The sequence below is a fragment of the Culex quinquefasciatus genome, chromosome 3, assembly GCF_015732765.1.
Source record: "Culex quinquefasciatus strain JHB chromosome 3, VPISU_Cqui_1.0_pri_paternal, whole genome shotgun sequence".
Lineage (NCBI taxonomy): Eukaryota > Metazoa > Arthropoda > Insecta > Diptera > Culicidae > Culex > Culex quinquefasciatus.
The window spans coordinates 86,157,518-86,182,597 of NC_051863.1; the positions used below are offsets into that span (position 1 = coordinate 86,157,518).

At 41.9% G+C, this 25,080-nt stretch overlaps 2 protein-coding genes across 2 annotated transcripts in view; one reads left to right on the forward strand and one right to left on the reverse strand.

Moving 5' to 3' along the window:
• LOC6046209 (dromyosuppressin) overlaps positions 1 to 997 on the forward strand; it is a 52,419-nt gene extending 51,422 nt beyond the window's left edge. Inside the window, exon 3 of the mRNA XM_001863403.2 lies at positions 668 to 997. Within this exon, the coding sequence (XP_001863438.2) occupies positions 668 to 765 (98 nt within the window). The 3' untranslated portion in view covers positions 766 to 997. The remainder of the gene's footprint in view (positions 1 to 667) is intronic.
• LOC6046210 (C2 domain-containing protein 5) lies at positions 993 to 24,366 on the reverse strand. Its single transcript, XM_038262480.1, has 3 exons — positions 24,172 to 24,366; positions 2,311 to 2,583; positions 993 to 2,229 (listed from the first exon to the last, which is right to left on the reverse strand). The coding sequence occupies exons 1-3, from the start codon at positions 24,187 to 24,189 to the stop codon at positions 2,167 to 2,169; spliced, it is 354 nt and encodes a 117-aa protein (XP_038118408.1). The 5' UTR covers positions 24,190 to 24,366; the 3' UTR covers positions 993 to 2,166.
• Positions 24,367 to 25,080: the final 714 nt, after the last annotated feature.

Genomic DNA, 25,080 nt, shown 5'->3' on the forward strand with positions numbered 1-25,080 from the left:
GCAACTATAACATTACAATGAACGTAATGTAACAAAAAATTGGAAAAATGCATTATGAGATTTCCAATACAAAAACCATAAGATTTGCTGTATTCATGAATTTTACGATAGTTTTATTGTTTCCATTTATAACATTTCCAATAACAAAACCTTCCAATTATCTGTAACCATGAATTGTATAGTAGCTTCATCGCCATTCCAGTAAAGTTCGAAAAAGTCAACAATAAACTTACCATAAATATTGTAATATGTATTGTAATTGGATGGTTTTAACAGTGCAAATCATCATACATTTTTATGCGGGTGCCCCGGGGGGCGTAGTGCCAATAGTTTCATAGTTTCATCTGAGTAAACCTTATTTTGGGTTTCTATGTATAATTATCATAAAAACCCAAAATATGACCAAAAATAGTTTTTTGACACTTTGGCTCAATTCTGAGGACAAATTCAAATTAAGCGGGCAAAATTACAAAAACATATAGTTGGATAATTTTCGAATCGCTTGCAATTGTTGCCAGGTATGTTTTTTATTGCACTAAAAGTGCAGAAAATCGCTGATAACAATGTCTATGGCACATTCTGAAATGCTGCGCGGCGTGTACCTATGAAAGAAACGGACAATATAAAGTGAGTGATTATATAATTCTGCTCTTGTTCCATTTTTCAGCACTGCTATATCAAGGTGAGGATTTACTGGCTCCAAGCAGCAATGGCAAACGGACTGATGTGGACCACGTATTCTTACGATTTGGTCGAAGACGTTAAACTACGACATTCATTACAGATATCTCAATTTGCAAATTGCAAATTGCAGTTGGCTTTTTTTTATTATGAATGAAAATGTGGTGCAAATTACTACAACATGATTCATGAACGTTTCCAAATAGCCCCCAATGTGAAATTTCTCGATATGAAAATGCCAATGTAAATATGTATATTCCATTCCCAATGATGCTAGATGATAAATTGAATGAATAAATTAAGACCATAAATTATTGCACAGTTGTTTATTTGTGAATCGAGTTTTGAAGACATTTAAAAACATTTCTAATCTAATACCATCTAATACCATTATTAAAGTAAATTTGTGATATATTTTTTTAAATTGTTCAATGACTTCTTATGCAGCTGAAAAATTAATGAACGGGAAGTGAACTACCTAATCAATTAGCAGTAAAAAAATCAGGGAAAGGCAGGGATACATAAGTTTAAAATTCAAATATCGAAATGCACAATATGTAGTTATTATATCTGAGAAAAAAAAACAAAAATATTGAACCACAAGGCGAATACAACTGAGCAGTTCTGTATGAAATCGGGCTTTTTTTAAATTAATTTTGATTTTTGTATTTTTTAGTACGACTGAAACATTTCTGGTGCATTCGGTATGCCCTGAATTTTTTTTATTGCCTGGTATGTTTCAGAGGACATCAAATGCCAACCTTTCAGAATTTTCCAGATTTTTCAATTTTCATATATTATTTTTGTATGGACAGCTGCCAAATTTGTATGGAAAATTATATGGACAAACTAATGATGCAAAATAGGGACGTGGCGTTACACCGTGCTGCCATCTGGATTTTTTAATAGCTAAAGTGGAAAAGTGCTGAGTCATCGTCTGAAAATACGGCATCCTATCTCGACCAGCTAAATGAAGTCGATAAAGTAGTCGGTTTGATGGAGCAAAAGTGGAAAACGTGGTCCCCTATGGCTTCTTAGGGCATACCAAATGCACCAAAAAAGTTTCAGCCGGATTGAAAAATACAAAAAAAAATCGAATTACCGAAATCTCAGAGAATTGCTCAACCTCCTCTTTTAGTTTAAGTTGGCGCTAACAATGTTTGGTCATAACAAATTCTATTTTTTTTTTTTTTTGTTAAAAGTGACTTTTGTATAAACCTCTTTCAACATTCTTGACTTTTTTGAATATGTTATAAGAAGAAAGTTGTTTTACAATTGAAAGAAAATTGTGTCATGAGTATAAAATAATTTAGAATGATTTAGTTTGGCCTGACCATCGATTACTTTTGACAAATTTTTTAATTACGGATTTTTTTTATTGCATAATCATCAAACGAGTTTTTTTTTAATAGGGTCCTATAAGCCATTATGTTTCATATGTTCACAGGAAAAACTCTAGAAATTGTCGTAGTATAATCAACATCATCAGTCGTCCTTGTAGTAAGATACAAAAACAACATCTCCTCCGGCGCTCATTAAACATTGACCCTGAAATGAAACATGGATAAATAATAATTATAATTATTATTAATTTTTACCAACTTGTAGAAAATGTTGGGAAAATCGTACCTGATTTTTGTGAAGATTGTCAACGAGTATCAGTTCAGTCATGTAGAAAGCAGTCATGGCGTTTCCACCGAGAGCTGTAACGTGGGCCCTGATCACCGACAGCACCTCTGTGATGAAGCTGTGCACAAATCCGCTGATACCTCCATTTTCTTTCACAGCTGTACTCTCTCTTATGAAAAAGAAATTCAGATTTCCGAGGTATTTTTCGATTTTCCCACCAGGTATATAACTTAGCGGTGTTATATCAACGCCGTATCGATCATTAGGGGGAATCTGCAATTGTGCAATTAAAGTATTGGAAAAGGTGCAGGTAGTTATGTTACAGACAATACCACAATGACAAAAAACTAAAACAACACATGCCCCATGGTTAGAAACATTAGAAAGTGATTTATTATTAGGGAAAGTGCGCAGCTTCGAAGCAAAGGGGTCAAGAAACATCTTTCCGAACAGCATAACAAAAGAGAGGGAACCGTTGACCGGTTCCTTACCAGTTGCGTTGCATTTAAACGTATTTCGGAGGTGTTGTGCAACCGCAAAGTAACCAAAAGTACCGTGCGCCTCCATTTATACAGTTAAAAAACTGAAAATGACAAAAAATCGAAAATCCCTCGGTGAAATATTTTCTAGGTCACTCACAAATATCGAAAAGGGACCCCCTTAGCTACCTTTCCACGAAAAACATTTTAGGTATATTCAATTTCAATAATAATTGCCTTCCGCCATGGCGTGTGTCCCAATCTTGTTCCGCAAAACCTGGATTGTGGATCACCGTTAGAATTCCAGAATTCCATATTTTTTTGTTTTAATTTGCTGCCACGTGCTCACGATCAACTTTACAACAACAAAACACATCACACACACTGAGGAAAGACGGGCGAGCTGCCACGGCAGCAGCGCCATCAGCGCCGGGTGAGTGGATGCCGAAGCTAAATTGCAGGACGATGGTTCCGCACTCGATGGTTCCGCACTCGAGTGTCCCGTCTGTTTGTCTGTGGTGAAAGATTACTATTAATTTTCGATAAAATGTATTCTCTCGGTCTAAATCAAATTAATCATGTAAAAATCGTAATAATCGCTTTTTAGATATTCTATTCACTAACATGACCGAAGGCTTCTGTGTGACAGAGGCCAAAACCCACTCTGGAAAAACGAGGCTCATCATACAGCAATTGAATTTCCACTTTTTGTGCACATGGCTTGTAATAGGCCAGATGGTTCAGATTACGAAGAAATTCCAAATTCCAAATAAAGCCAATTATTCCTTAATAAAACGTAGATTACTGGAAGTTCAACACCAGCCAGCCACAGTCAACTGTTTGGAGCTCCTCAAACTTTTCGATTTTTTCGCCGTAATTAACAGTGTTTACCCGCGAGTTTGCTGCTCCAGCATGCCAAGGGCCGGCCGTGGCCGTGGCAGTTCGAGTGCGGCCTCGAAAATCCGCGAAGTTCATCTACCGGCAGAGTGCAGAAAGGTAAACACACCAACGCCGCATCGACCGCCATCGCGCACGGGAGCGTGCCCGGTGACGTCACCGATCCTTCTTTTTACACGTGTCATACCGTCCACGTGAGTCCCCAGTACGGACGAGACAATCGACCCGGCATCCGGAAGCACTTCCGACCAGCAGCAGCAGCAGCAGTCCACCAGCACTACGACAACAACCACTTCCAACGTTCCCACCAGCAACGAATTTGAGATGCTGAGTGGAGAAGAAAACAACACCGCCAGTGACAGCAGCAGTGCTGGCGACGACGATGACGATGATGAACTTGCGCGCAAGTAAGGAAAGCAGAAAAAGTGTAACCCTCCGAAGGAACGACGACCACCTCCAATTTTTGTTTTGGATACGTTGGCGGACGATGTTGACGAGTTGCTTGAGGGACTCCAATATTGTCTTAAAATTAGTAAAACTTCGGTGCAAGTGATTACGCATTAAAAACAGAATTTCGACTTGGTAGTGAAGAAGTTGAAGTTGCGAAACTTCAAATTCTTCACATTTGACCCAGCAGAGAAGGTCCCAGTGAAGATCGTCCTTCAGGGATATCCGGACCGCCCGATCTCTGACCTGGAAGAACACCTGTCGGGCGTCAAGGTTAAGCCTCGAGAGGTTAAGGTGCTCTCGAAATCGACAACGGTGACAGGTACGTACACATTGTACCTCCTGTACTTCGATCGTGGGTCGGTCAAAATCCAGGACCTACGGCGGATCAAAGCACTGGACGGCTTCTTCGTGACGCGGCGATTCTATACGAAGAATCCGACCGACGCAGCGCAATGCCACCGCTGTCAAAAATTCGGACACGGTTCAAGAAACTGTAATCTTCCGCCCCGGTGCGTAAAGTGCGGTGAGACCTACTTCACCGAAAGGTGCAATCTTCCGCGGAAAGACCAGCTGGGGGAAAACGCCCAGCAGCACAAAGCGCGCGTCAAGTGCGCGAACTGTGGTGGAAACCACACGGCGAATTTCCGTGGCTGTGCCGCGTGGAAAAAGTACCTCGAGGAGCAGGACAAGAAGAAGAAAGCGCCAGCGTCCCGCCAACCTCCAAAGACTTCGAGCACGAACGCTGCAGCAGCTGGCGGCGGAGCGGTTCCATCGACCAACCCAGCGTTCCCTCCCGGTTGGGGAGGTTCGTACGCTAGAGTAGCCGCTTCTGGGAGCGGTACTTCACCGGGACAAGCAGACGTTACCGGAGATGATCTCTTCACGCTTCCCGAGTTTTTTGCTCTTGCTGGAGAGATGCTCACGCGCTTTCGTGCCTGCCGGAACAAGGCAGAACAATTCCAAGCTCTGAGTGAGCTTATGATGAAGTATATCTACAATGGATAAGCTGCCTTGTGCAGCGAAGTTTTTCGACGTCAAAAGACAAACTGTGATCAAGTTTTAAGCTTTTCTATCTCTATCCTTTTCCTTAGCAAATTTAGAAGGTTTTTTTTTAATATTTTTCCCTTCTGTTGGCAAATCCATTGTTAGAATATTCAATTACATCAAAATGAACTATAGTACACATCATAGTTGAAAGGTACTCCAAAACTGTATTAGGTTATAAGAATTACGAAATTGTGAATTGATTATTTACTAATAAAAACTAATTGAATTGAAATTGAATTGAATTACTGGAAGTTGACTGAAAACATTATCAGAAGGAGAAACAAATATTGACCAAGCAGTCTATATTTTCTACGGCATAATTTGCGAAATTTTCGATGAATGCATTCCAACACGAAGAAGTAGACGTACTAATGACAAACATTCGCCATGGTTTACGAGGGAAGTAAAAAATCTAAAACATGGTAACCAAAAAGCTCACAAAGCTCACAAACAATAGCCAGAAACGTTAAAGACGTTTTTTTTTTTCACATGATTGTCTTTATTTTACGTCCCGCCCGTGTGGATCAATCGGACCGCGCACTGGACTCACAACCCAGAGGTCGACGGTTCGAATCCCGCGGCGGGCGCTCTAAAATTCTTTGTGTAAATATGGGTATTCGGCGCCGTCGCTCCGTGCCATACTTTCATACACTTAGAAGCCCAGGGCGGCGAAGTCCTTGTAGATAAAAGGAAGACACTAGTGGTTGGTACCTAGCAATGGTGGCCGACAGCTATAAAGTCAACTTCGTTTTCGTCTTTATTTTACGGAGATATTTTACAACAAAAAATAGCGATCTTAGCAAATATTTAGCAGATTCCCAAAATGTTTCTTGAAAACTTCTCGAAAGTTCCATCTGATTTTTCTTATGTGGTGCTGAAAGTCCTTTACTGTTGCGGTATTGGTATTTTTAAGATTAAAACAAATTACTTCTGCTACTAGCCATAAACATGCTTTTCTTTTCATTGATGTTACTATACTCATTTGCATGATTTCTTCTGGATCTTCTACTACTAACTTCAATCTCTTGCTAATAATCTCTTCCACCCATTCCCAAACTGGCCTGGTATTTTTACAATTTTTTATCCTGTGTTCTGTACTGTCAACATTATTACAAATCTCACAAAGGTTATCTACAACTCCTCTAACTTTTAAACGAAACATTTTTGATCTATTTGGGACTAAATTATTATACACCATGTATAACGCCTCTTTTGCATAGGAACTTAAAAAAATTTTTGCTAATGTTTTCCCAAATTATTTCCCATGAAAATTCTGGATTCTCACGTTCAACTTTAGGAATAGTTTTCCTTTTTTTGTAAAAGAAAGTTATAAAATGATTTACAGCTATCCAAATAACTAAAATGAGACAACTCTGACGCGAGATCCAGCCATGCTCGTGCGTTTCTAGTAAGAGATTTATTACGGGTTTGTGCTAACATAAAGCTATCTTTATCATCATTAAATGCAAAAATTATATTTTTAACAAAAAGGGATTGCGCTTTTACTTCTGGATCTGCTAATCCAAGCCCACCTTTTTCTAATGGAAGATAGAGCTGATTTCTATCTACTTTGAAAAAGTTGGTCCATATAAACCAACCACAACTTTTTCTAATGTCTGCCAAATGTTTGTTCGAGGGTGGAAATATCTGGGCAATGTACCAGATTTTGGACAAAGCGTAGGAGTTTAACACTATGCATTTTTGAACTAGATTTAATTTTCGCTTTGAATGTTGTGCTAATACATTTTTAAATTTTGGTATGATTGAATTATAATTACTATCTACTGTTCTAGAAAAGTCCTGATAAAAACAATTCCAAGAATTTTTAAGCTCATTTTTCTTCTAACATGTGAGGGCCGAACGACAGTTATTTAATCTCATAAAATGAGATTTCCTGGCATTCAATTTTATTTTAGAAAAATACTAAAATAGTTGAAGAGCTCCAGCACAGTATCAAACTCGTGATCGTTTAAAACAAAAATGTTCAGATCGTCTGCGTAAGCAATCACTTTTATGAAAGTGTTTGCTATGAAACAACCTTGAACATTGTCATATATCAAACGAATCAGTGGTTCAATGTACAGCGCGAATAGAGCCATGCTCAAAGGGCAACCTTGTCGAACAGAATTTAATATTAAAATCGAATTTGTTAAAAATCCATTGAAAAGAATTTTCGATGAAGCGTGTTTGTAAAGATTTTGTATGCATGTAATGAATTCATTTGGAAAACCGTACTTTTTGAGAACAGCCCAAAGAAAGTCATGGCTAACATTATCAAATGCTTTTTCTAAATCAATGCTTAATATAAGACCTTTTAACCTTTTTGTTTGCTCAGCACGGAGACAGATATTGCGAATTAAACGAAGATTATATATACATGATTTCTCTGGATTACAGGCTGCCTGGCCAGGTCCAATTAAATTTGGTAAAACTGCGTGTAGTCTGTTTGCTAGAATTTTACTGAAAATTGTATAATCACAGTTAAGCATACTAATTGGTCTTTTATTTGAAATGTCAGTTTGGTCTCCATTTTTTGGAACTAAGGCTATAATTCCTTCTGAAAAACTTGGTTCCGGGCATACTCCATCCCTCAAATAACTATTAAGCATGAGCATGAGCATGAGCATGAGAGATCACCCATGGTTGCCCCTCCGTTGCTGAACAGAACCGTAATATCCTTTCAGCACTACTGATTATAGGCTTCGACGATCTAGTGGTGTTTCCCTTATCAACAGCATGTATGAATGCGCTGAAAAGATAAAACACCATGATTGCTAAAGCTAGATCAGTTGCGAATAGGTAACAGTCATTGGCCACCAACGGCGCCCGCCATGTCAGTTTGTAGACCTCGATTTTAAGGGACGGGAATGTTAGTTAGCGCAGGTTGCTACTAGGGCAGCTGATTTACTCTGTGCTTACACCCCACGAGCGCCAGGAACCTGAAAACTTGTTAGTAGGATAGGGTGTTTGGTCAGGATTCATCATAGAAGATGATGATGCGACCCAAAATCATAGTGTTTGGTGAAAGGTATTATATATTATTCTCAAGGCAAACAATCGGATGCTGCGGATGAGACATTTCCCGTTTATCGGTTGTTAAATTTTAAATGAAATGGTCTAGTCTTAGACAGCCGGCTGTGGAAAGATAGAACAAAAATCATTTGTAATTAAAGAATGAAGGATTAAACAATGTAACTTTTAACTTGAGATGATTTTACGAGTTTTTAATGATTGATGTTTAGTGAGGTACTGATTAACGGTGCGAACGACGAGTTTCGATGTGTATCGAGCTGAAATGGTATGATAGGGTGTTGATAGGGTCAAATCAAACTGGCTAGCTGTCATCGGGACAGCCAAAGCCAGCCGCACCCCTTCACACGCACACACGCACGCCAAAAAAACGAAAAACACACCGACGGCGGACGCGAAAATTCTACGACCCTACGGAAAGGAATCGCAAATCTGACTGGCTCAACTGTCATCGAGACAGCCAAAGCCAGCCGCACCTTCACACGCACACACGCACGCCAAAAAACGAAAAACACACCGACGGCGGACGCGAAAATTCTACGACCCTACGGAAAGGAATCGCAAATCTGACTGGCTTAACTGTCATCGGGACAGCCAAAGCCAGCCGCACCTTCACACGCACACACGCACGCCAAAAAACGAAAAACACACCGACGGCGGACGCGAAAATTCTTACGACCCTACGGAAAGGAATCGCAAATCTGACTGGCTTAACTGTCATCGGGACAGCCAAAGCCAGCCGCACCTTCACACGCACACACGCACGCCAAAAAAACGAAAAACACACCGACGGCGGACGCGAAAATTCTTACGACCCTACGGAAAGGAATCGCAAATCTGACTGGCTCAACTGTCATCGGGACAGCCAAAGCCAGCCGCACCTTCACACGCACACACGCACGCCAAAAAACGAAAAACACACCGACGGCGGACGCGAAAATTCTACGACAATACGGAAAGGAATCGTAAATCTGACTGGCTCAACTGTCATCAAGACAGCCAAAGCCAGCCGCACCTTCACACGCACACACGCACGCCAAAAAAACGAAAAACACACCGACGGCGGACGCGAAAATTCTTACGACCCTACGGAAAGGAATCGCAAATCTGACTGGCTTAACTGTCATCGGGACAGCCAAAGCCAGCCGCACCTTCACACGCACACACGCACGCCAAAAAACGAAAAACACACCGACGGCGGACGCGAAAATTCTACGACAATACGGAAAGGAATCGTAAATCTGACTGGCTCAACTGTCATCAAGACAGCCAAAGCCAGCCGCACCTTCACACGCACACACGCACGCCAAAAAAACGAAAAACACACCGACGGCGGACGCGAAAATTCTTACGACCCTACGGAAAGGAATCGCAAATCTGACTGGCTCAACTGTCATCGGGACAGCCAAAGCCAGCCGCACCTTCACACGCACACACGCACGCCAAAAAACGAAAAACACACCGACGGCGGACGCGAAAATTCTACGACAATACGGAAAGGAATCGTAAATCTGACTGGCTCAACTGTCATCAAGACAGCCAAAGCCAGCCGCACCTTCACACGCACACACGCACGCCAAAAAAACGAAAAACACACCGACGGCGGACGCGAAAATTCTTACGACCCTACGGAAAGGAATCGCAAATCTGACTGGCTTAACTGTCATCGGGACAGCCAAAGCCAGCCGCACCTTCACACGCACACACGCACGCCAAAAACGAAAAACACACCGACGGCGGACGCGAAAATTCTTACGACCCTACGGAAAGGAATCGCAAATCTGACTGGCTCAACTGTCATCGGGACAGCCAAAGCCAGCCGCACCTTCACACGCACACACGCACGCCAAAAAACGAAAAACACACCGACGGCGGACGCGAAAATTCTACGACAATACGGAAAGGAATCGTAAATCTGACTGGCTCAACTGTCATCAAGACAGCCAAAGCCAGCCGCACCTTCACACGCACACACGCACGCCAAAAAAACGAAAAACACACCGACGGCGGACGCGAAAATTCTTACGACCCTACGGAAAGGAATCGCAAATCTGACTGGCTTAACTGTCATCGGGACAGCCAAAGCCAGCCGCACCTTCACACGCACACACGCACGCCAAAAAACGAAAAACACACCGACGGCGGACGCGAAAATTCTACGACAATACGGAAAGGAATCGTAAATCTGACTGGCTCAACTGTCATCAAGACAGCCAAAGCCAGCCGCACCTTCACACGCACACACGCACGCCAAAAAACGAAAAACACACCGACGGCGGACGCGAAAATTCTACGGACCCTACGGAAAGGAATCGCAAATCTGACTCTTAACTGTCATCGGGACAGCCAAAGCCAGCCGCACCTTCACACGCACACACGCACGCCAAAAAACGAAAAACACACCGACGGCGGACGCGAAAATTCTACGACAATACGGAAAGGAATCGTAAATCTGACTGGCTCAACTGTCATCAAGACAGCCAAAGCCAGCCGCACCTTCACACGCACACACGCACGCCAAAAAACGAAAAACACACCGACGGCGGACGCGAAAATTCTACGACAATACGGAAAGGAATCGTAAATCTGACTGGCTCAACTGTCATCAAGACAGCCAAAGCCAGCCGCACCTTCACACGCACACACGCACGCCAAAAAACGAAAAACACACCGACGGCGGACGCGAAAATTCTACGACAATACGGAAAGGAATCGTAAATCTGACTGGCTCAACTGTCATCAAGACAGCCAAAGCCAGCCGCACCTTCACACGCACACACGCACGCCAAAAAAACGAAAAACACACCGACGGCGGACGCGAAAATTCTTACGACCCTACGGAAAGGAATCGCAAATCTGACTCATTGATCATATTTTCACACTGGAACGATTTAGTGCCTTCGACTAAATGCAAGTATCGGGTAAAAAATGATATTTTCTTAAAATTCAAACTTGATTGAACATATTTTCACACTGGAATGATGAAGTGCCTTCGACTAAGTGCAAGTTCCATCCCTCAAATAACTATTAAATAGCTTAAGTAAATGATCACTCAAAACATCGAAAAAATGTTCGTAGAACTCGTATGTGAGTCCATCAGGACCGGGACTCTTTTTTTTGGCTGATAGTTTAATAATAGTATTTAATTCATCTTTACTAATTGGTCTTATTAACATGTTGGAGTCTTGCAAGTTTAATGATTTATTGATATTATTTAATACTGGAAAATTGTTATTCGAATTACACTACTCGACAAAACAAAACTTGTGTCAAGGGATTGACGATATCTCATCGGTTCCTCAGAGAAAAGGCATCCCCGAATCCGATGCAATCGACAGAATTTGATTTTATGTCCACGCGGACTGACGAGAAGCTGGTAAATTTTTTAACATAAAAAAATCGAACAATTTAAAAAAAACTTGCGTCTCCTCCCAACTATATGAGCCATCTACAAAAATATGGAGGCGCCTGGTGCATAGCCATTTCCTTTAAGCACAACGGAAACAACCAATACAAATGTATAAAAAGTTGTCAAGTTCGGGGTCCACAGCTAGCATTTTTGTACGATTATAAAAATAAATATTAAAAGTTTAAAATTAAAATATTTGAAAAACATTTTTTTTAAATATATTTGTTTACTAAAATTTTATGTTTCTCAAAGGTCTATGGGTACTTCGGGATGTCCATGGTAATCCAAGGACTCCCTAGAGTTAAGATCTATGAGTCTACCGCCGTAACAAGCAAGAGGTCGTTGGATTTTGACCCCGGATCTTGTGCATATAGCATCAGTGCATATGGTAGACTACTATATGAATGTGTTGGGATGTCCATGGTCATCCAAGGACTCCCTGGAGTTAAGATCTACGAGTCTACCGCCGTAACAAGCAAGAGGTCGTCGGATTTTGACCCCGGATCATGTGAGTATAGCATCAGTGGATATGGTAGACTACTATATGAATGTGTTGGGATGTACATGGTCATCCAAGGGCTCCCTGGAGTTAAGATCTACGAGTCTACCGCCGTAACAAGCAAGAGGTCGTCGGATTTTGACCCCGGATCATGTGCGTATAGCATCAGTGGATATGGTAGACTACTATATGAATGTGTTGGGATGTCCATGGTCATCCAAGGACTCCCTGGAGTTAAGATCTACGAGTCTACCACCGTAACAAGCAAGAGGTCATCGGATTTTGACCCCGGATCATGTGAGTATAGCATCAGTGGATATGGTAGACTACTATATGAATGTGTTGGGATGTCCATGGTCATCCAAGGACTCCCTGGAGTTAAGATCTACGAGTCTACCGCCGTAACAAGCAAGAGGTCGTCGGATTTTGACCCCGGATCATGTGAGTATAGCATCAGTGGATATGGTAGACTACTATATGAATGTAATGGGATGTACATGGTCATCCAAGGACTCCCTGGAGTTAAGATCTACGAGTCTACCGCCGTAACAAGCAAGAGGTCGTCGGATTTTGACCACGGATTATGTGCGTATAGCATCAGTGGATATGGTAGACTATTATATGAATGTAATGGGATGTCCATGGTCATCCAAGGACTCCCTGGAGTTAAGATCTATGAGTCTACCGCCGTAACAAGCAAGAGGTCGTCGGATTTTGACCCCGGATCATGTGCGTATAGCATCAGTGGATATGGTAAACTACTATATGAATGTAATGGGATGTCCATGGTCATCCAAGGACTCCCTGGAGTTAAGATCTATGAGTCTACCGCCGTAACAAGCAAGAGGTCGTCGGATTTTGACCCCGGATCATGTGAGTATAGCATCAGTGGATATGGTAAACTACTATATGAATGTAATGGGATGTCCATGGTCATCCAAGGACTCCCTGGAGTTAAGATCTACGAGTCTACCACCGTAACAAGCAAGAGGTCATCGGATTTTGACCCCGGATCATGTGAGTATAGCATCAGTGGATATGGTAAACTACTATATGAATGTAATGGGATGTCCATGGTCATCCAAGGACTCCCTGGAGTTAAGATCTATGAGTCTACCGCCGTAACAAGCAAGAGGTCGTCGGATTTTGACCCCGGATCATGTGCGTATAGCATCAGTGGATATGGTAGACTACTATATGAATGTGTTGGGATGTACATGGTCATCCAAGGGCTCCCTGGAGTTAAGATCTACGAGTCTACCGCCGTAACAAGCAAGAGGTCGTCGGATTTTGACCCCGGATCATGTGCGTATAGCATCAGTGGATATGGTAAACTACTATATGAATGTAATGGGATGTCCATGGTCATCCAAGGACTCCCTGGAGTTAAGATCTATGAGTCTACCGCCGTAACAAGCAAGAGGTCGTCGGATTTTGACCCCGGATCATGTGAGTATAGCATCAGTGGATATGGTAAACTACTATATGAATGTAATGGGATGTCCATGGTCATCCAAGGACTCCCTGGAGTTAAGATCTACGAGTCTACCACCGTAACAAGCAAGAGGTCATCGGATTTTGACCCCGGATCATGTGAGTATAGCATCAGTGGATATGGTAAACTACTATATGAATGTAATGGGATGTCCATGGTCATCCAAGGACTCCCTGGAGTTAAGATCTATGAGTCTACCGCCGTAACAAGCAAGAGGTCGTCGGATTTTGACCCCGGATCATGTGCGTATAGCATCAGTGGATATGGTAAACTACTATATGAATGTAATGGGATGTCCATGGTCATCCAAGGACTCCCTGGAGTTAAGATCTATGAGTCTACCGCCGTAACAAGCAAGAGGTCGTCGGATTTTGACCCCGGATCATGTGAGTATAGCATCAGTGGATATGGTAAACTACTATATGAATGTAATGGGATGTCCATGGTCATCCAAGGACTCCCTGGAGTTAAGATCTATGAGTCTACCGCCGTAACAAGCAAGAGGTCGTCGGATTTTGACCACGGATTATGTGCGTATAGCATCAGTGGATATGGTAAACTACTATATGAATGTAATGGGATGTCCATGGTCATCCAAGGACTCCCTGGAGTTAAGATCTATGAGTCTACCGCCGTAACAAGCAAGAGGTCGTCGGATTTTGACCCCGGATCATGTGCGTATAGCATCAGTGGATATGGTAGACTACTATATGAATGTAATGGGATGTACATGGTCATCCAAGGACTCCCTGGAGTTAAGATCTACAATCGATGTGAAGTTATCGAAATATTTAAGTTTGAACGATGAACAAAAGTCCTTGCTTACCACTTTAGCCAAACGGCGACCTCTTTTTTGTTACGGCGGTAGACTCGTAGATCTTAACTCCAGGAGCCCAACACATTTATATAGTAGTCTACCATATCCACTGATGCTATACGCACATGATCCGGGGTCAAAATCCGACGACCTCTTGCTTGTTACGGCGGTAGACTCATAGATCTTAACTCCAGGGAGTCCTTGGATGACCATGGACATCCCATTACATTCATATAGTAGTCTACCATATCCACTGATGCTATACGCACATGATCCGGGGTCAAAATCCGACGACCTCTTGCTTGTTACGGCGGTAGACTCGTAGATCTTAACTCCAGGGAGTCCTTGGATGACCATGGACATCCCATTACATTCATATATTAGTCTACCATATCCACTGATGCTATACGCACATAATCCGTGGTCAAAATCCGACGACCTCTTGCTTGTTACGGCGGTAGACTCGTAGATCTTAACTCCAGGGAGTCCTTGGATGACCATGTACATCTCATTACATTCATATAGTAGTCTACCATATCCACTGATGCTATACGCACATGATCCGGGGTCAAAATCCGACGACCTCTTGCTTGTTACGGCGGTAGACTCATAGATCTTAACTCCAGGGAGTCCTTGGATGACCTTGGACATCCCATTACATTCATATAGTAGTTTACCATATCCACTGATGCTATACTCACATGATCCGGGGTCAAAATCCGACGACCTCTTGCTTTTTACGGCGGTAGACTCATAGATCTTAACTCCAGGGAGTCCTTGGATGACCATGGACATCCCATTACATTCATATAGTAGTTTACCATATCCACTGATGCTATACTCACATGATCCGGGGTCAAAATCCGACGACCTCTTGCTTGTTACGGCGGTAGACTCGTAGATCTTAACTCCAGGGAGTCCTTGGATGACCATGTACATCCCATTACATTCATATAGTAGTCTACCATATCCACTGATGCTATACTCACATGATCCGGGGTCAAAATCCGATGACCTCTTGCTTGTTACGGTGGTAGACTCGTAGATCTTAACTCCAGGGAGTCCTTGGATGACCATGGACATCCCAACACATTCATATAGTAGTCTACCATATCCACTGATGCTATACGCACATGATCCGGGGTCAAAATCCGACGACCTCTTGCTTGTTACGGCGGTAGACTCATAGATCTTAACTCCAGGGAGTCCTTGGATGACCATGGACATCCCATTACATTCATATAGTAGTTTACCATATCCACTGATGCTATACTCACATGATCCGGGGTCAAAATCCGACGACCTCTTGCTTGTTACGGCGGTAGACTCATAGATCTTAACTCCAGGGAGTCCTTGGATGACCATGTACATCCCATTACATTCATATAGTAGTCTACCATATCCACTGATGCTATACTCACATGATCCGGGGTCAAAATCCGATGACCTCTTGCTTGTTACGGTGGTAGACTCGTAGATCTTAACTCCAGGGAGTCCTTGGATGACCATGGACATCCCATTACATTCATATAGTAGTTTACCATATCCACTGATGCTATACTCACATGATCCGGGGTCAAAATCCGACGACCTCTTGCTTGTTACGGCGGTAGACTCATAGATCTTAACTCCAGGGAGTCCTTGGATGACCATGGACATCCCATTACATTCATATAGTAGTTTACCATATCCACTGATGCTATACTCACATGATCCGGGGTCAAAATCCGACGACCTCTTGCTTGTTACGGCGGTAGACTCGTAGATCTTAACTCCAGGGAGTCCTTGGATGACCATGTACATCCCATTACATTCATATAGTAGTCTACCATATCCACTGATGCTATACTCACATGATCCGGGGTCAAAACCGATGACCTCTTGCTTGTTACGGTGGTAGACTCGTAGATCTTAACTCCAGGGAGTCCTTGGATGACCATGGACATCCCAACACATTCATATAGTAGTCTACCATATCCACTGATGCTATACGCACATGATCCGGGGTCAAAATCCGACGACCTCTTGCTTGTTACGGCGGTAGACTCATAGATCTTAACTCCAGGAGTCCTTGGATGACCATGGACATCCCATTACATTCATATAGTAGTTTACCATATCCACTGATGCTATACTCACATGATCCGGGGTCAAAATCCGACGACCTCTTGCTTGTTACGGCGGTAGACTCATAGATCTTAACTCCAGGGAGTCCTTGGATGACCATGTACATCCCATTACATTCATATAGTAGTCTACCATATCCACTGATGCTATACTCACATGATCCGGGGTCAAAATCCGATGACCTCTTGCTTGTTACGGTGGTAGACTCGTAGATCTTAACTCCAGGGAGTCCTTGGATGACCATGGACATCCCATTACATTCATATAGTAGTTTACCATATCCACTGATGCTATACTCACATGATCCGGGGTCAAAATCCGACGACCTCTTGCTTGTTACGGCGGTAGACTCATAGATCTTAACTCCAGGGAGTCCTTGGATGACCATGGACATCCCATTACATTCATATAGTAGTTTACCATATCCACTGATGCTATACTCACATGATCCGGGGTCAAAATCCGACGACCTCTTGCTTGTTACGGCGGTAGACTCATAGATCTTAACTCCAGGGAGTCCTTGGATGACCATGTACATCCCATTACATTCATATAGTAGTCTACCATATCCACTGATGCTATACTCACATGATCCGGGGTCAAAATCCGATGACCTCTTGCTTGTTACGGTGGTAGACTCGTAGATCTTAACTCCAGGGAGTCCTTGGATGACCATGGACATCCCAACACATTCATATAGTAGTCTACCATATCCACTGATGCTATACGCACATGATCCGGGGTCAAAATCCGACGACCTCTTGCTTGTTACGGCGGTAGACTCATAGATCTTAACTCCAGGAGTCCTTGGATGACCATGGACATCCCATTACATTCATATAGTAGTTTACCATATCCACTGATGCTATACTCACATGATCCGGGGTCAAAATCCGACGACCTCTTGCTTGTTACGGCGGTAGACTCATAGATCTTAACTCCAGGGAGTCCTTGGATGACCATGTACATCCCATTACATTCATATAGTAGTCTACCATATCCACTGATGCTATACGCACATGATCCGGGGTCAAAATCCGACGACCTCTTGCTTGTTACGGCGGTAGACTCGTAGATCTTAACTCCAGGGAGTCCTTGGATGACCATGTACATCCCATTACATTCATATAGTAGTCTACCATATCCACTGATGCTATACTCACATGATCCGGGGTCAAAATCCGATGACCTCTTGCTTGTTACGGTGGTAGACTCGTAGATCTTAACTCCAGGGAGTCCTTGGATGACCATGGACATCCCAACACATTCATATAGTAGTCTACCATATCCACTGATGCTATACGCACATGATCCGGGGTCAAAATCCGACGACCTCTTGCTTGTTACGGCGGTAGACTCATAGATCTTAACTCCAGGGAGTCCTTGGATGACCATGGACATCCCAACACATTCATATAGTAGTCTACCATATCCACTGATGCTATACGCACATAATCCGTGGTCAAAATCCGACGACCTCTTGCTTGTTACGGTGGTAGACTCGTAGATCTTAACTCCAGGGAGTCCTTGGATGACCATGGACATCCCAACACATTCATATAGTAGTCTACCATATCCACTGATGCTATACGCACATGATCCGGGGTCAAAATCCGACGACCTCTTGCTTGTTACGGCGGTAGACTCATAGATCTTAACTCCAGGGAGTCCTTGGATGACCATGGACATCCCAACACATTCATATAGTAGTCTACCATATCCACTGATGCTATACGCACATAATCCGTGGTCAAAATCCGACGACCTCTTGCTTGTTACGGCGGTAGACTCGTAGATCTTAACTCCAGGGAGCCCTTGGATGACCATGGACATCCCAACACATTCATATAGTAGTCTACCATATCCACTGATGCTATACTCACATGATCCGGGGTCAAAATCCGACGACCTCTTGCTTGTTACGGCGGTAGACTCGTAGATCTTAACTCCAGGGAGTCCTTGGATGACCATGGACATCCCAACACATTCATATAGTAGTCTACCATATGCACTGATGCTATACGCACAAGATCCGGGGTCAAAATCCGACGACCTCTTGCTTGTTACGGCGGTAGACTCATAGATCTTAACTCTAGGGAGTCCTTGGATTACCATGGACATCCCGAAGTACCCATAGACCTTTGAGAAACATAAAATTTTAGTAAACAAATATATTTAAAAAATGTTTTTCAAATATTTTAATTTTAAACTTTTAATATTTATTTTTATAATCGTACAAAAATGCTAGCTGTGGACCCCTGAACTTGACAACTTTTTATACATTTGTATTGGTTGTTTCCGTTGTGCTTAAAGGAAATGGCTATGCACCAGGCGCCTCCATATTTTTGTAGATGGCTCATATAGTTGGGAGGAGACGCAAGTTTTTTTAAATTGTTCGATTTTTTATGTTAAAAATTTACCAGCTTCTCGTCAGTCCGCGTGGACATAAAATCAAATTCTGTCGATTGCATCGGATTCGGGGATGCCTTTTCTCTGAGGAACCGATGAGATATCGTCAATCCCTTGACACAAGTTTTGTTTTGTCGAGTAGTGTTATTGGAAGATTCATTTGCAAAAATTTTTGTAAAATAATTTTCAATACAAGGTTTTAGTTCTTTGTAATCTGAAGTAATACCTTTAGTTGTACGAAGATGTAGTAAGTTATCAGAGTAATTTTTTTTAATACTGGATGATATTTGAAAAAGCGAGAGAGTTTCTTCAGAAGCTAGAGATGTTGGAGGTATTTTCAACGAAAAGTTTTTTAAACGATCATGCTCAATTTGTAAAAGTTTGGATTTAATAAAAATCATTTTATCATAAACGTGTCGCCCATTACTTTGCTCTATAATAATCTCTTTTAAACACGTATAGTAAAAATTTTTCTCACGATGGATTTGCTGATTCAAATGAAAACTTTCAGATAAGTTTGCTTAATTTTGACTTTCACTGTTTGATTCCACCATTTGTTCAAATCTCGCGAAAACATTTCACGGGTTTCTAAGTCATTTAAAACAGTTATCAATTTATTATGAATGTCTGAATTATCAATCAAACTCGGATTGATTTTCCAAAATCCTCTTCCAAATAATTTCAATGGAATTCCATCAGGAACCTGATATTTAATAAGAACGGCATGGTGATCAGAGAAAGGAACTGCTGCGGTTGACACAGACAGAACCTTGCTTAAAAGTCTTTTGGAGCATAAAAGCGATCGAGTCTTGACATAGATATTCCACGAATGAATGTAAATTGAACTGATTTATTTTTTTTCCTTTTCCACATCGAACAAACAAACGGATTTAACCAAAGATTCAAGTCCTTTGCAAAAATTTGGAACTGTACTGTTTGAATCAGAAGAAAGTAAAATGCAGTTAAAATCTCCAGCAATAATGTTATTTTTACAGATGATAAATGTGGTATTATCGTTGAAGAAAAAAGAATATCCCTTTCTTTTTTGCGATTAGTACCTGAAGCAGCGTAAATATTAATAATGTTAAAGTTATCGATAGACACAGATACGTCCGCACGATCCCATCAACACGTTACTAAACTCAATACCTTTGCGCACAAGAATAGCTGTACCAATACTATCGTTATTAAAATTAACTATAGCTGTGTGAGAATGTAAGAATCCAAAACTTTCAAAGGCTACTTCTTGTAGCAAAAGTATGTCAATGTCTGTGTTAAAAATAAAATCTCTAAGTAATAGTTTCTTTGCAATACAACTAATAGAATTGATGTTGATTGTACAAATACTACGAGTAAAGACCATCTTCCGGCAAACCAATACGCACAAAAAACTTTAACTGACTGTCAGCACCACGTGTTCTACGGGAACGCAAGTGAGGTTATGTTACGCTCACTTGCTGGCCTTAGCATCTGCTCTTGTTTCGATCGTTTTGATCACTTTTTTCGATTTTTTTGCTTTGTTTGATCGCTTACCTCCTTGTTTTTTGAATCCGTCAGCGTCTACCCCAGACCCCCCCAAACCCTCATCACCCCCCTCTGCAGTTCCCCCCTCTTCAGACCCCCCCTCTTCCGAAACCCCCCCTTCACCATCCGATGGCGGATCTGCTGGCCTCTTGTCGAGGCTGGTGTCCATGGGCTCCTCCGTTTCTTTATGCTCTGCAGAACCTTCAGAATCTCCGCCGGGGTCTTGCTGGAACCCGCCACAGAACTGCCACTTGTTGCTGGTGTTACTGCTGGTAGTGCTGCGCCGTCAGCTGGAACCTTTTCTCGCTGCGAGATCGCTGCTTCGGTAACCGGAACGGTGACTTGCGGAGGTGCTGGTGTCGGTACAGACTGATTGCGTTTGCTGTTTAGAAGTTGCATCTGTGGTTTAAATGCTGGAACCTCCAGTACCGGTGGCGCAACGGGAGTCCCACGGGCGGCCACAGAACTGTAAGAACGTGGACCGCCGCTTCCCGGCGAGACTGTTACCAGTTTTGGACAGCTCGACTTCACGTGCCCTTCTTGTTTGCAATGGAAGCACCGATTTTTCAAGCCATCGTAATAAAGCCGAGCCCTGAAGTGGCCGATGAACAGGCTGGCTGGAATCTCCTTCGCTAGTTCCATGTGTACACCTCGTACGCCGTTGTACACGTTGAACTGGAAGTCCATTGGGATAGCGTTCCCTCACGTGCTGCCGGATGGTTCCGTACTGTCCTAAAGCTTGGGCAATGGTCTTTTCCTCAATCTCCGGAGGGAGATTAAAAATCCTGACATATCGGAAGATCCGGCTTGCCGTGGCCAGCTGGACGAATGTCGTGGAACCGTCGTTGTACTGGAACTGGTAATGCTCCTCAAGGTTGTTCAGGAACCCCGAAAAAGCAGCTTCGTCGATGAACTTGAGGTAAAAATTCCCGTCATTTTCGTCTTTGTAGACCGAGTGTAAATCCGTAGCACTAAGCTTCAGCTTGTCCATGATAAACCGTAGCACGTCCATGTGCACTGGTGCTTTCGCACCGGTCTCGAACATCAACTTCAAAGTGTTCTTTCGAACTCCGTTTTCCATAATTACTCTATTTTTCAATAGATTCCGCACAAAAAAGAAAAAAAAAACTCACGTGGCTATAGAGCCAATAGACGGCAAAAAGACTCTCACTTGGGAGCAATTGTTCGGATCGACTGCTCGCGACGACGTCTTGTCCGAGAATGACGTTAAAACGGGTAGAAATAACAAAGAAATATGTGAGCTGTTCACGATTTTTTTAAAGGTGTCTACACTTCCTTTGATGAAAACGACAGAGATCATAACTATAGTATACTTTTCTTTCATACCTGCAGCAACTAACGAAGTAACAGTCGACAGTTTATCTCTACACTGAGCAAAACTTACACAGCTCAACGAAGTGTTCTACACATGATCTGGCCCTGCTGTACAGAGCACTCAAATATCAATCGCAAAACACTTGAAATTTCGGTGATTGGCCATGAAATAATGTCAATAGCCAAACACTTGAATTTTAAATGGTGTTGAAAAAAGTACGTACAAGCGATTTACACACTCAAAAATCTTTCACCACAGGGTTGCATGAAAACTCCGGTGGCAGATAATTTTCAATCCAGAACAACGTTTTACATGAATCATGCAACTGTCGCAGTGCATTCATGTCAACCCTACCTGATTGGCACGCAACCCTCACCCACACAACTAAAGTTGCGTGAAATTCATGCCTGAAAAATTGGAGGCGTGGCATGCAGTCATCTGTGTTTTGGTTCGCATGAAATTCTTGTCATATCCACATGGAAACTGCTATGGAAAAAAGTCACTAGCCTTTTCATGCAACATTGAAGTGAAAAATGATGGCGATGAACAAAGCTTTTGAGGTTGCGTGAAATTCCTGTCTGCAAATTTTGAGATGGGCCTGAAAGTCTGAGGACGGTCAGTTAGCTGCTGATTCTCATCAAAGTAACATTAGGTCTATTCCCGTACTGCAGAATTCTGCAATTCTGCACGAAATCGGCAGAAGAGCGTTCCCGTACTTTTCTGCAACATAAGTAACTTTTTTCCCAGGCAGAACTTCTGCAATGAGAGAGACAGAAGTTGCAGCAAAACCGTTCCCGTACTTTTCTGCAAGCTCTCTCTTCTCTTTCTTGTTGAAAAGTGACTGCAAGTTGGTGTGATGGATGTTGAGTACACGCTTACATTAAGTTTGCAATTTGGGTGAAATCAAGCATTTTATTATTAGTTGTAATATTTTTTTTGTTTTATTATTACTAAATTGAATTAGTCTTTTGAAGAGACGTTTGTATATTTTGAATTGATGGATTTTTTGGGTAGTTAGTTTTTTTTATGTCTGGTTTTATTGAGAACGATTTTTTTGTGTTAACGATTTCATGCTTAGTTCATTGATGTTAATGATATAGCGATATTTTTTAGTGTTAAAATGATAACTTTTTGAATAGACTAAATATGTGTGTTTAAATAATAGGTAAATTTATTTGCCAAATAATAAATTGTATTCTTATTTGAACCAAAAAATGTGATGTAATTTAGTCGAGCTCTTAAATTTTAGGAAGTTTAAATTCTAATATTCGGAAATTCTTAAATGCGCCATCTTGAATCACAAAAAGTATTTTTTTTGGAGTCGTTAGAAAATCAGGTTTAGAGGATCTAGAGATTGAACATTTTGATGAGTTTTTCGGAAAATAGAGTACACTCAAAAAACCTTTCACCACATAGTTGCATGAAATTTCCGGTAGCAGCCAATTTTTGGTCCCAAACATCATTTCACAAAAGTCATGCAACTATCACAATGCATTCACGTCAATCCTACTTGCTTCCAATGCAGCCTACACTAACACAACTACACTCAAAAAACCTTTCACTACATAGTCGCATGAAAATTCCGGTGGCAGCCAATTTTTGGTCCAAAACAACGTTTCACATGAGTCATGCAACTATCACCATGCATTCATGTCAACTCTGCTTGGTTTTCACGCAGCTTACACTCACACAACCGAATGCTACGTGAAATCCATGCCTGAAAATTTGGAGGCGTGGCTTGCCGTCAGCTGGTTTTGTGCTAGGAAGTTGATAGCGAAAACGTCGGCCGCGTACGGCAGGAGGTTAGGGAACCCCGCGAGCAGCAAGAACCGGAACCATGGACCATGGGTGCGTTTGTGAGATGCCCTTCGGAATTTCCAGACAAAAAAAAATAGTGTATTGTATAGAGTGTTGTGGTGTATTTGAGATGGTTTATTAGTGAATATGAACAGCGACTGCGAAAATAAAATTTTAAAAGAACAACGTTTTTTTTCATTTATTTGAGATCATAAGTAACAAAAAAAAGAAGAAGAAAATGCCCCACACCCAACCTCCCACACTGTAAAAGTCAGTAGAAAATCATATGATATTCATATTCCAATCAGGCATGGGTTGCGTGAATTGGCTGGAATCTTGACGTGAAATTCTTGTGATGTGGCGTATGATTGTATTGGTACACTGGAAAATTGATACAGCCTAGCCTCCAGAGGTTCACGTAGATTTGGCATGAACATCCATATGGAAAATAATCACCTATATTTTCATGCAACATTGTGGTGAACAATATTTTGAGTGTATGCTTTTTTTCAAACTGGACAAAATAGGTATCGATTCAAACTTACTTGCATGGCTTGAATCATATTTGACAAATCGCACACAGTGTGTTAAATTTGAAGGCTTCATATCTAGGCTCATCAATGTAACCTCCGGCTCTCATTTAGGTCCATTACTTTTCATACTTTACGTCAATGATGTATCCTTTATATTTAAGCACATTAACGTTTCGATTTAAGCAGACGACATGAAATTATTTATGAAAATTTAAGACGAAACAGATGTAATAATATTCCAGAATGAAAATAATATTTTCTATGAATGGTGCTGTCGTAGTCTTTTACAACTGAATATAAAAAAGTGCACATCAATTTTGTTTAGTAGGAAGATAAATAAACCTAAAAGGAAAAGGGAAAATCCGTCAACGAGAAGTACAACCATTTGCGGTTGTGCTTCAACTCGACGTCGTCGTGCTATCTTGTCGCACCCGCCATTTTGACGTTCCGAGAAAAACGCGTTTTAATGTTTGACCTTGAATATTCAAAAACGAGAGCACGCAATGTAAACAATAACAATCACGTTTTGTTTGGCTCACCATTCTGTGCATTGTCCCAAAGTTTGGTTGAAGTTGGTTGCTGGAGTCCCGAGTTATAATTACAAATGTTTACGGTAGTCTAGCTTGTACGTGCGACAAACGCATCCTGACTTTCCTGGCGTGAAATCCCTTTGGCCTTTTGTCGCACTTACATCAATTTTCGTGGAGTGACAAGATAGCACGACAAGATTGAAACTACTTTCATAATTAAAGTGACAAAAATGCACGGAGTTTTTTCGGTTTTTGTTGAATATCACAGGATTGAAATCGAATTTTGGGGATCTGTGAAGGTCAAAAGGTGAGGCATTGTGAGCTGCACAAAATGGCGTTCTTAACTCAATTTGGCCCAAAATGCACGTACGACAAGTTAGCACGATGGCGA

Bases quoted from the DNA above. Each gene is read 5' to 3' on its own strand.
- LOC6046210 (XM_038262480.1), bottom strand. The intron at 2,230-2,310 runs GTACGATTTTCC...GTTTCATTTCAG, and splicing joins ACAATCTTCACAAAAATCAG to GGTCAATGTTTAATGAGCGC.